The 12,265-nt window shown below is 52.0% G+C and overlaps 5 protein-coding genes across 5 annotated transcripts; 3 read left to right on the top strand and 2 right to left on the bottom strand.

Moving 5' to 3' along the window:
* Positions 1-2,408: 2,408 nt before the first annotated feature.
* IAQ61_001053 (uncharacterized protein) lies at positions 2,409-2,675 on the top strand (the record flags this gene model as incomplete). The annotated part of the gene is made up of 1 exon (XM_066094946.1): positions 2,409-2,675. The coding sequence occupies one exon, from the start codon at positions 2,409-2,411 to the stop codon at positions 2,673-2,675; it is 267 nt and encodes an 88-aa protein (XP_065955254.1).
* A 162-nt stretch (positions 2,676-2,837) lies between these two features.
* IAQ61_001052 (uncharacterized protein) lies at positions 2,838-3,644 on the top strand (the record flags this gene model as incomplete). The annotated part of the gene is made up of 2 exons (XM_003841177.2): positions 2,838-2,998; positions 3,069-3,644. The coding sequence occupies 2 exons, from the start codon at positions 2,838-2,840 to the stop codon at positions 3,334-3,336; spliced, it is 429 nt and encodes a 142-aa protein (XP_003841225.2). The 3' UTR covers positions 3,337-3,644.
* A 213-nt stretch (positions 3,645-3,857) lies between these two features.
* Positions 3,858-6,143, top strand: IAQ61_001051 (uncharacterized protein; the record flags this gene model as incomplete). Its single annotated transcript, XM_003841178.1, has 1 exon — positions 3,858-6,143. The coding sequence occupies one exon, from the start codon at positions 3,858-3,860 to the stop codon at positions 6,141-6,143; it is 2,286 nt and encodes a 761-aa protein (XP_003841226.1).
* A 141-nt stretch (positions 6,144-6,284) lies between these two features.
* Positions 6,285-9,620, bottom strand: IAQ61_001050 (uncharacterized protein; the record flags this gene model as incomplete). The annotated part of the gene is made up of 1 exon (XM_003841179.2): positions 6,285-9,620. The coding sequence occupies one exon, from the start codon at positions 9,618-9,620 to the stop codon at positions 6,285-6,287; it is 3,336 nt and encodes a 1,111-aa protein (XP_003841227.1).
* A 674-nt stretch (positions 9,621-10,294) lies between these two features.
* IAQ61_001049 (uncharacterized protein) lies at positions 10,295-12,265 on the bottom strand (the record flags this gene model as incomplete). The annotated part of the gene is made up of 8 exons (XM_003841180.2): positions 10,295-10,370; positions 10,422-10,461; positions 10,519-10,707; positions 10,756-10,960; positions 11,008-11,412; positions 11,464-11,598; positions 11,649-11,924; positions 11,981-12,265. 8 exons carry the CDS (start codon positions 12,263-12,265, stop codon positions 10,295-10,297), a joined length of 1,611 nt encoding a protein of 536 aa, XP_003841228.1.

Here is a 12,265-nt window from a genome sequence, read left to right as displayed (position 1 = left end):
GGTATCTAACACCGACACTTGACTCGAGCCTGCGGAGCGGAATCATATGAGAAGTTTCGTACACATCTCGAAAGCCAAGTGAATCTGAAAATGAAAAACGCAGTATCCAAATTGATACCACGGCAAATATACTCCAAGGTAGTGAGGACGGTACAGCCCCATTGGACGAGGAACCAACCACGGAAATCAATCACTGCATAGGTTAATTCTTTGCCATTTCATGACCTTGGTAGAGCCAGAATCCGATCAATAGTGTCTTCTTCGAGCCACAGAATATCATATCCTGACCTTGTGTCATCAATCTCCCGATGCTGACTTTCACAGTGGCCAGCTCAATGCCAAAGAATGTTGAATCATCGATCTATCTACTCGCCCACGGACTTATGCCTTAATGGTACATAAGATCCTTGAGTAGCCTCCACTCGGTCACATGGAGTCGTTCCACAACATTACTCTGCTCACAGTCACCAATCACGTAACGATAATGGCTTCTTCCCAGGGTCGCTAAGAGCTTACGACAAGAGGCTATCCGTAGTGGAAAAAGGCCACAACAAACACTGCCATCACGTCGTGTTACGATGTACGCGTGATACGATCACAACATGCCAGAATCTGGGAAGGCACGTTATGCGTTGGGGTTTTCGCGTTACACAACACTCGCCTAGCGGAGTCCATTTGCAAGCTTGGATACCGCCATTGGAGAAACGTGATTATAAACATTTTCACATGTGAAGATGAATATGAAACAACATCAATAATATCACCACGAAGACAGCAAAAACGTTGCGCTAATCGGACCAGTCTTCCATGACTATAACATCTGTGGGTATGAACGATGCCGACAATACAAAGGGCACGACCATTACGGTACATTTGTCTCAATAAGCACTATAAAATGCTTTCATATTTATATACGAGTATAGATGCTTGAAGCCTGCTATTTAACAATCGGAAGTGCTGAGAATCTAAGAGGGAGAATTACTGGTCCCAGTCTACTGCAGTCTTGATGGAGAATAGCTGAGACTGGTGAAACCTCTCGATAGCACCACAATTCACGCTCATGGTTTGCCGATAGTGAAATCATTGGCATTGAGAGATACAATGTGCATCTCAAGTTTTATTACAGCCGGCCACCAACCTCCTCGCCGACATTCGACAAGAATTGCGAGTCAGATCTCGATGAAGTATTTCAATACTTCGATCCGAACGTGGCTCAAAAAATCAAAACAGGAGATGAGTCATCAGGTCGACCCACGAAATCAACGATTAGACCACATTTTGCAGCTCAAGCTCAACCGACCCCTTAAGTGAAGTGTCCATCAAATGGAAGCAGTGAGTCACAAGGAACTACACATGTTCATTCATTTGACACCAATCTAGTAGGATCGTACTGATCTGTATCTTTGAAATTCAGCACAAAGGCCAAGTTGTCGATACCGCTGCCTTGCACAAAAAAGGAAGATACCGCACGATCATTGCGCTACGCATCTGCTTTGAACCACTCTCTACTCATTCCAATCCTCCTTTGAACCAGGAAGCTAACTCTGGCATCACTGTTTAACAATGACCTGATCTGCTAGACCTCTAGTCGCACAAATGCGTCAGTGAAAAAATATCCAACATATAATTACCGATGCATTACTACGATATAGTCCAGAAACCGAGACTGTTATCGGTCAGAAAAGCTACATATTGGAAGTAGTACACGAGCAGGAGCAGAAAAGAGAGAATCAAACACGAATCGTCATTCTATACATGAGGCAATGCGATGTAACATAGACGAACAAGCCGAATTTATTGCCGTCAAAGTCCCAGAAGACATATCAAAACAAAGCCGGGGTGTGCGATATGCCTGTCTTCGATAATTATAGGGAGGGCATCTGATTTCAGAGTTATAGTGCGCTTTTGACTCAGGATAATAAATATAAGGCTTTGTGCGGGTGAGACTTATAGGTAAGCAAGGTATAGGTATGTATCTTTTAATATTAACTGGTGCAGAAAGGATCGTCATTTGGACTTGGATGAGTGGAGTGTTGGCATTTGTGCAGTGGTACCTAGGGGGAAATATAGTAATACATAGTAGAGCCAGTTCGCCTATTGTAGAATGAGATTGAAGATCGGATTTAGAAAAAGTTGACGAAAGTATGGGATTTCTACTCAACCCTACAATGCCTTTTCCCCTTGACACTGAAATATGCTTTCATGCTACTAATAATTAAGATTGAGTGTGAACTGCGGCATGTGTGGTAAGTTAGAGTTCCCCTGATACTTCCGAAGCCGCACGGACGCTCGGAAAAATCGTCACCTCATCGCCGGAGCTGCCAACATGGAAACGCCCTCCCAACACCCGCCGACACCTCCCCCTCCATCGCCGTGAAGCCATCTCCGCTCCTTGATCCGCATCAGCCATGTCTCTCGCCGCATCACGTGCCGTCCTGCGGCAATCAAACTTCATCGTGCGCCGCGCGGGCATCCGCAATGCCTCGTCAACATCAGAAGCCGGTGGCGCTGTAAAGGACAAGGCCGGCCAGGCCGCATCCAAAGCATCAGAGGGGCTTTCCAAGGTCACAAGCTCGGCCAGCCAGGTGGCGTCGAGTGCTGCTGCGTCGGCGAACAATGCAGCTAATGCGACAACGGGGCGTGTGGGCAAGATGGTGGGTTTTATACAAGGTTAGTGGCACGTGTTCTGGACGGCTGAGAAGAGGGAAAATGCTGGTCAGCAGGACTGGACGAAAGAGAAAACTGGAAGAATGGGTGTGGTGGGCTCAATGGCTGGTCTATGGGGCTCTGTGTAGCTTATCAGACGAGTGATTGCTCCACACAATCTGTTTCCCATAATGTCCAGGGGAGCGAGGGACATGATCATTGAAAGAAAAAGAGGAAACCATCATATACTGACTACCACGCCTGCAGGAATCATCCCCACGGCCACATACTATTCAAAAGTCGGTCTCGAGCTCGGCAAGCTCATTGCACACCAGCGCGCCATGGCACCACCGTAAGCATCTCTGTCTTTCGATATGACAAGCATCTATCCGCAAAAAGACACACAGCTAACGCTGCACCAGATCTGTCCAGACAATGCAAAGCTACATGCAACCCGCCCTCAACGCCCTCAAGAACCCCAGCTCCCTCCTGAACCGCGCCGCCACCGAGGCCAACAACGCCGCCCAGCAACCCGCCAACCTCCTCGCCCAAGTCCGGAACTTGTCTCGAGAGCAATGGATATCTGCCGGTGTTGTCGCTGCTGAGGTCATTGGCTTCTTTTCGGTCGGTGAGATCATTGGCAGGTTCAAGCTCGTGGGCTACAGGTCCAAGGAAGATACGAACCACTAAATGCATCATGGCAGTCGAGTGAGTGACGGCGCGCAGAGAGAAGGAAGACAATAGCAAAAGACATTATGTATTCCAACTCGAGAAAATGATTAGTTTGAAGGCAGGATGGACGGAGTAAGGAGGGCTGTACGATTTCAAGGGCTGGCTGGGGTGTAATCCGGGCAACGATGCACACTGACTGATTGTACTGTGCACCTTTGAATGATTGGAGGAGACCTACACTGTACTATTGCACATAGCTCTGATTTAGATTTTCTGTTCACATGTGCAATTATGTTGTTCGCCATGGTCAATGCATGCTACCTACGTTATTCGCTTATATTTAGAAAGCTCATCCCTGGTGGAGAGAAAGTGAACAAACCAATATCGGCGCTACTAATCGCCGGGTCGCCGGTGCCCAATCTTTTTTTGTACGAGATGTCCAAACTTTTGCGACACCAACGAAGACTGCGTTAAGGTGACGCAGAACCTGTTAAATTACCTTTTTTTCTCCCTATGGCCTGCAACTTCTCTGCACAATTATGAACGTCTTCAAACTCCTCTCGCGGTCCTCGAACGCCCTGCCACAGAGCTCTTCTACGCAGAAGCTTCCTTCTTCCGGCGCAGTCGCCAACCCGCAACTGTTTGGCCATGATGAGGCTGCACAGGCACCACACACTTCGAAGACGAGTCGGAAGCGGAAAAGGGGGCAGCAAGCTGTAGAGAGTGGTGAAGAGGAGTCTGCAGCCTTGCCTGCTGATCTCGACTTTTTTGGAGAGGGCTCGGACGCTGTTGTTGGAGAAGGCCTGTCGAAGAAGGAAAAGAAGAAGAAGCAGAGGCAGCTAGAGAAGAAGGAAGCGGCCGAGGCGGAGGCGTCGCAACATGGCACAGAGGCTGTTGCAGGCGACGAGGAGGATTCATATGATCTGGATGAGGCGAGGAGAGTACTGCACTCGCACAAGTTGAAAGTCCATGTGCTGGAAGACTTTGCGCCACCCGTCGAGGAGTCTCTCACAAAAGACAAGAAGAAGTCTAAGAAGCGGAAGAAGGAAAAGGAAGTATTCAAGGAGAAGAAGAAGGATGCGAAGAAGCCCTTGTTTCCCCAACCGTTGACTTCCTTTGCACAGTTGCGGACCCGATATGGCATTTCGAGACGCTTGGCGGAGAATATCATGGAGCAGGGATATAAGCTACCTACAGAGGTACAATTGGGTGCTTTGCCGCTGCTGTTAGCTCAGAAAGGAGCAAAGGGTGGTGACGACCAGTCCGGCGCGCAGTATGCTGGGGATATCGACCTCTTGACCGTTGCACCTACGGGCAGCGGGAAAACCATCGCCTTCTTGATTCCCATCATCAATGCACTTCTTGCCAAAGGCAAACCCGCAGAGGGAGAGGAGGGGCCGCGTGCTGTTGTACTTGCGCCGACGAGAGAGCTTGCGTCCCAGATCGTCAATGAGGCGAGGAAGTTGGCAAAGGGCACGGCGATCAAGGCGACGCTGATGAGGAAGGGCATGGAGGTCGTGAAAAGGGACGAAGAGACTGAGCAGCTTGAAGCACACGAGTCGCCTGAAAACTCAGAGGATGACGGGGAAGTGTCCGATTTCGATGCCGAGGACAAAACTTTAACCAAGAAGAAGCAAACGACAATTCGAGCTGAACGAGTAAAAGCTGCCATTCTCGTCGCCACACCGCTCGCTCTGCTCAACGCACTAAAACGCAAAGATGGTACCATTGCCAACTTACCCACAGTCTCCCAACTCGTCCTCGACGAAGCAGACGTCCTTCTCGACCCCCTCTTCCGCGACCAAACCCTCGCTATCTGGAACGCCTGTACAAACCCAAGACTACGCATGGGTCTCTGGTCCGCAACAATGGGCTCCAACATTGAGACGCTCACGATCTCTACTTTAAACACTCGGTGGTCATCCCTCACTTCATCACAATCCACCACCCAGCCCCGACCCCCCCTACTCCGCCTCGTCGTCGGCCTCAAAGACTCCGCCATCCCAAACATATCCCATCAACTCATCTACGCCGCCACCGAATCCGGTAAACTCCTCGGCCTCCGCCAACTCCTCCATCCCACCTCCTCCGCCCCCTCCACCACCTCAGAAACCGCAACGCTCCGTCCCCCCTTCTTAGTCTTCACCCAAACTATCCCCCGCGCAATCGCCCTTCACAGCGAATTGCTCTACGATATTCCCCCGGAAGCCGGCGGTTCCTCGCGCATCGCTGTCCTCCATGCTGATCTCAGCTCCTCGGCTCGCGACAGCATCATGACGCGTTTCCGCCGCGGCGAAATCTGGGTCCTCATCGCCACCGACCTGCTCGCCCGTGGCGTCGACTTCCGCGGCCTCAACGGCGTGGTCAATTACGACGTGCCCACCTCGGCCGCCGGCTACGTTCACCGTGTTGGTCGGACGGGGCGAGCGGGGCGCGAGGGCGGCGTCGCGGTGACGTATTATACCAAGGAGGATATTCCGTACGTCAAACTCATTGCGAATGTGATTCGCGCGAGTGAGCGGCTTCGGGGTGTGGGCGAGGGCGAAGGCGCCGTCAAGCAGTGGTTGTTGGATGCGTTGCCTACGCCCTCGAAGAGGGATAGACAGCAGCTTAAGAGACGTGGGGTCGAGGCTAGACGGACGGTCAAGGGCGTGGATGGGGCAAAGGGCAAGGGGAAAGGCGGTAAGGCGCGGATTAGTACGAAGAGTGGGTATGTGAGGAAGATTGAGAATAATAGACGGGGGGCTGTGGAGGCGAGTCGGAGGAGGGAGAGGGAGGACAAAGAACAGGGGAGTGAGGATGGCGCGTTTGAGGGGTTTGAGTAAAAGGGGTGTTGTTGGTCTTGAGTAGTGGGTGGTGATGAAGGTATGAATTGCATAGCTACACCCAGCGAGCCCTCTGTTTCCATTGTCGAACTCCAAACAAGCATCTCTCCAAATAACGACAAGAACAGCAACAACAACGAGCTACCAACTATCCCCATCCATCAACCGGCTCCTCTTCCTCTTCTTCTCCTCGCCCAACCTCTCCCCCTTGATCAAGAAGTTCAACTTGCGAATCTCCGTCCACCTACTCAACCCGCCCAACTCCAACACATTCATCCTCCTCATCTTGCCACTCGGATTCCCAATCACCACAGCCTTCCAATCGTCCTTCCGCCCCACCTTTTCCAAATCCTTGAACGCCTGCCACGCCGCCGTGTCCCGCCGCGTGCCAAACGTGTGGTTGGGAATGACTTGGATTTGGCGAAAGCGTAGGAGTACGAGGGTGAGCAACAGCGTGAGACCGAAGAGGATACCCGCCGTGACACCCGTCGACGCCTGGGCGCCCAATCTCCTGGTCATGGAACCTCCGACTGCCGTAGCAACGGCGGCGCCGATGAAGGCGAGTATCTGCGACACGAAGATGCCGGCGGTCACGCGGGGAAAGGACGAGTAATTCGTTCGTCGCCGCTTGTCCTGCACCGCCATGGATTGAAACCGATGTCGCGTATTGACTCCCGGTTGTAAATCACACGTGTCAAACGTCTCCATGATCAACCCGTTACACTCCGCAATCGCGAGCACGCTGAGGAACCCGACGGCGCCTGCAAAGGCAATGGGCACGGCGACGGGGCGCGGCGCACCGGTCGAAGACACAGTGTACGCGAGACCCATGAGTGGGAGCGCGGTGGTGAAGAGCGTGCGGCGGACGAGGTGCGAGGACCACGAGACCTGGCGCTGAAAGGTCATGCTGTCTGTGCGAAATGCTTTTTTGCGGTCGCGCGAGAAGATGCCGGCTTTTGTGAGGGGAATGGCCAGCAAGGCGCCCAGGGCAATCGACAGGACGCCCAGTCCGACAAAGCGAGGCTGCCACTTGTAGTTTCGCGAGAGCAAGGCACCGAGCAGGATGATGACGAGCACGATTTGCGCGTATATCCATGCGAGATAGAAGGCGAGGATTAGGAAGCCGGGTTGACTGCACATGAGGCCCATGAGTCTGATGCCGGCCCCGACTTCTTCAAACCAGTACGCTGGGCCCTGAGTAGAAATGTGCAACTTGACTTCTCCCCGCTCAACACGGCGCGTGATGTAATTCTCATCGCGGTCGTACACCTCCGTCACTGCTTTGCGATGCGGAGCCCGCCGCGTCTCCGGCGCCATGATATTCAGCACCAGCGCCGCAGCCAGGATAATCACGACAACGTAGAAGCCCCAGTCCGGGCTCAAGTCCTCGATGATCGCGGCCCCGATCTGGAAGCCCACGGCTAGAGAACCGATCCAGCACCACGACCAGATACCGAGCCACATGCCCATTCCGCCACCGTGTCTGCGCACATCGTTGGCCACGACGTATTCTTGGTGCGGGTTCTTGCTCTGCAGGGATGCGCCGAACAGGTCGAGGAGCACGGTGATGTAGTTTACATTTGCGAAGCCGAGGACAAGGCCGGACGCTGCGCGGGCACAGAGTAGGCCGATGCGGAAGATGGGACGGGTAGGTGAGCGACGAGCGCTGACGACAATGGCCTGTGGAAACTGTAGGGGAAGGGCAATTGCGAGGGCGGCGAGCATATAAGGTTTTCGGCCGTGGAGAAGCGGTAGCGGCCAGGCGATGAGTGTAGAGATTGCGAGGCCAAAGTAGAGAACAATGTTGCCTACAATAGAGATGTGGCGTTCATCTGCGAGATAGTATTGTATTCGAGGGACTTCGCCGGCATAGACGCCGATGATGATGCCGAGGAGGGCGGTGTTGATACATGCGATTGTTGCGGTGATGCGTTTCTTGCCTGTCGACCAGTTTCGCGCAATGGGCTGTCGTCGATGCTGGCGGCGGAGACTGAATGTATGGCGATGTGCTGAGTCGTGGACTGTGAGTTCACTCTTGGAGTGTTGTACCGGCTCGTCTTCCTCGTCGAAGGAGCTTTTGCTTTGACTGGAGTCTGAGATTCGCAGCTTTCTATTTCTTGAGCGCGATGGTGATTGATCGCTTTCGTAGCTGCTCCGATGATGGCGTTGACGGGGGCGACGAGTAGAGTCGTCTGTGACTCGTCGACGGGAACGGCCGCGAGATTGGGGGTGGGAAGGGGATTGGGAATTGTCTCGGGCTCTTGGTCGCAGGACAATATCCGTATGATTTCGTGCTGTTGTTTGGGCGGTAGGCGGCGGTATCAGTAGGTTGCTTGCCGTAGTATAGGTCAAGTGGTGTTGATCATCAATATCATCACTCGAGGATAGGGACGCAGCCGGTGATACGTCATCAAGAACCAGTGTTTTCGAATACGCCCAATCTCGTGATGCTGTATTCTTTTGCTGACTGGAATGAGGTGGCGAAGATGGAGAATCTTCGACAAGTGGCACGGGAGGTGGTGGTCTCCTGGGATCAGCAGGTCTCCGAGGATCATGAGAGTGCCCTGAAAAGCTCTCTGAGTATCCTTCTGCAACGGTAGAAGATCGGGACAATGTCAATGATGGAGCATTGTTTGTAAGCAGCCTAGTGCGGTCGCCAGACGCGTCTTGTACGGCGTTCTTTGCCTCCTTAATGATGTCGTATATTTCCTCTACTTGACCATGATCTGCAGTTTCATCTGCGATTTCCACAGCCTCTTGTACCATGTCTTCCAAGTCCTCCACAGCGTTGCTGATCCGTCGGTCACGGATACGCTCAAACGTAGTTCGTCCTGGTGCTGGTTGTGTAGGTGACATCTGAACGTGTGAGACTGTTGGAGTAGCCGGAGTGATCGTAATGACATGTTCTGACGGGGACTCAAACACGTCCGTTGTATCAGATTCCTCAAGATGGTCTACAACAGACACAAGACTTCCTGCCTGTAGTGAATTATTTACCTGCTCACTGTCATTATGTCGCGTTAATAAGCGTCTCTTTTGGGGGGACTGCATTGATTTGGATGTACGACGGATCGTACCCGGAAGGGATGGGGTTTTAGGTGCAGTCGAAGAAAGCCGGATGTGTGACGTCTTATGGCGTGTGGCCGGTGAAGGGCTGCTATCAACTGCGGATGGCTTAGGAACATCTTTGATAAAAACTGCAGGCTTTCGTTTGACAGTTGAAGTAACAGTCGTGACGCGCTTTGGAACCACTGCAATAGAGGATTTGCGACTAGTTGGACGTGCACTAGGAGAGAGAGAATCCAGTTCGCTTGTCTGGCCATCTAGAGGCACCGAAGGAGCTGCTCTTGGTGGTCTGTTGTCCAGCCAGGGGAGCCGCTTGGCCGTTGACAGTGAGGTGACTTTCTTCGGTAAGGCTTGAGCCCGGATCGATCGTGTACCACTCCTCTCAGAGCCATCATTACCAGCATCCACCATTTCCGACAACGCGCGATGTCACCAGAACTGGATTGGGGTGCCAGCGATTAGGTCCAGATTGTGATGATGTATGTCATTTGCGACCCAACGCAAGATCGTATAGCTTATTGATATCCGATGCGACAGAGGATCGAGTGAAGGATCGCGTTGGACGACGGAGGTGAGGGGCTATAGAGTTGGGAGAAAACGACCAGCTTTGAAGACTTGCACACAAGTGCAAGGGCGGTAGGATTTGAGATAGGAGAGGAAGCTGGCCGGGGCGAGAAAAGGGGCGAGAAAAGGATGGGGGCCACAAAAGGTGGTGAGTGACATCGAGGTCGGACGGGTAATTGAAAACCTTTGTCTCCAGTGAATTCTACAGTTGCTCCTTCCCTGCAGGGCTTGTGACGAACTATTTCGGTCGAGGGCAGTTCAAGCTGCACTTGCCCTGAGAGCTTAATCACAATTACCATAGCAGCGACCACGCCAATGTGAGGAGAACATTGAATACTCTGTCTCGAATGCACACTCAGCTGGATCGAATAGCCATGTCCAATTCACGACAGTCCGCAAGAAAATTTGATATGAGACCTACCTCTACACTGCTATCACTGGCGAAGAATGGAGAATATTGAATTCATGGCGTTTTTTTTTTCATGGAAAAGCAGATGCTTATCATTTGGTGGCACAATCTGCTACGCTGCAACTGCTTGTAGTACTGTAGCAGTCATTGCAAGCACCTTCTCCTCTTCAAGTCTTTGCGCAATGAGCCTATCGCAAATTAGTCTTGACCCCTTGGACAAAGGACATCGCGATACTTACTGTAGATTGACAGGAAGTCCATGCAACAATTCCGCATCGTCTGGGTCATGTTAGCCTACAGATCACAACACGTTAACCATGGCTCTGCGTGACTTACAGCTTTCACGAGTGCTGTGGCAGATGTCGCCCTGAGGCTTGTCATCAGGGTCGTATGCATCTTTGCTCTTGTCGACGAAGACTCCACTGGGGAAAGATGTTGCGGCGTAGTCTACAACGTTGAAAACTCCGGTATACCCGACATACTTGAAGTGGCCATGGGGCACAGTCGAGTAAGGTGTCGTAGGTGCTATGTCAAATCAGAAAGTGGCTCCTATCAATGGGTTGGTCTACCTACCCAAGATGGCGTCAAGACCATGCGACATCCATTGCTCTAGGTATTGGCGTTGAAGTTCAGACTTTTCAATATGCAGCTGCCACATGTCGTACGTGCCTAGCTCTTTGGCATCTGCATAAGGTTGCATCTCAGGCCGGAATGGCTCCTTTGTTGGAGCAAGCAGCGTCTCCACACTTTTACCGCCATCTGCGACAAACATACGAGCCTGTTGAGGTGAGCGTCAAGTACAAAGCATAGCGAAAGTCGACTTACTAAAATCGAAATTGCCGATTCATGAAGCTTGGGATCCCAGTCGATTATCTCGTGGCCCGCATTCTTCAGCTTCTCTGAAGTTTCCTTCAAGGCTCGCGTGACTGGAGGAGTTGGCCGACAAATGCCGTCGTTCCACAATACTGCAATTTTGAGCTTCTTTGGCGGCTCTACCGGTCGCCATGGTATTGGAAGTAATTTTGGGTCTACTTTCCATAGTTGGGAATCAATAATAGCCTTTGAATATAATATGATGTCGTCGAGTGTCTTAGCCATTGGACCATTGACGCTCTGTATTGCTTCCTGTCCGGCCAAACCAGATCTACACCGCTGTGTCGAGAAGCGTCCTGACGATGGGCGAAGGGTAAAAATGCCAGTGCATGCTGCTGGGATACGCAAACTACCACCCTAAGTCAAGGTTAACAAGGCATTTTCGGGTTATGCGCGGAGTTCACGAACAATATCAGTTCCTACGCCTAATGGACTGCCACCGAAGGCTATCAGGGCTGCTTCCCCACCCGAAGATCCGCCAGGAGTTGTCTTGCGGTTCAGTGGATTTAACGTTCGTCCAAAGGTGTTGTTCACGCTCTCTGCCTAACCCTGATAAGTACTTGTTCAGGAGATGATTTCGGACGGTTACCTACAATCATCATGGCTGTAGGCACGTTGGTCTTGCAATAGCGTACTGCTCCGAGCTTCTCCAGGGTATCAACCAAGGTGGCATTATACTCTGCAGGCTTGTTGACGAGCGAGGTAAATCCTACTGTACTGTCTTTACCCTTGATGTTGAAATTATCTTTGAGGGAGATAGGTAGCCCGTGAAGGGGCCCCACCGGCTGGCCCGTCTGCTGAAGATGGTGATCGAGAGATTTGGCCTGTTGGATTGCTTCCTCAAAGAAGATGTCGCTCAGACAATTCGTCTATGAAGTTGTCAATTCAACGATTGCTCGAGGGAAGGAAGACTGTATCTTCGCACCAATTGCTGAGCTGCTGCAGCGCGCTTGCAGAAGGCGCGTGTGACCTCTTCCGAAGTCCATGTCTTGGATGCAATCTGCTTCACAAGCTGTGATGCAGTACTGTTTGTGATGTCCAACTCCTTGGAAGAGAACCAGCCCGACTCTTGTGGCCAAGTTGTGAGATCGTGTTGTGATTCCGAGGGGAGTTTGTCCCGAGGGAGGCGATATTCGGCCGGAAGTAGTTCCGCGAGGGCTGCCCGTTTTGCCTTGCCGACTTCCTCCCACTCTTGTCCCGAGCTTGCCAT

This window comes from Plenodomus lingam (assembly GCF_022343315.1).
Source record: "Plenodomus lingam strain CAN1 chromosome Unknown contig_11, whole genome shotgun sequence".
Lineage (NCBI taxonomy): Eukaryota > Fungi > Ascomycota > Dothideomycetes > Pleosporales > Leptosphaeriaceae > Plenodomus > Plenodomus lingam.
Note: the sequence above shows the minus strand (reverse complement) of the source record. Positions and strands in the feature narration are given on the sequence as shown.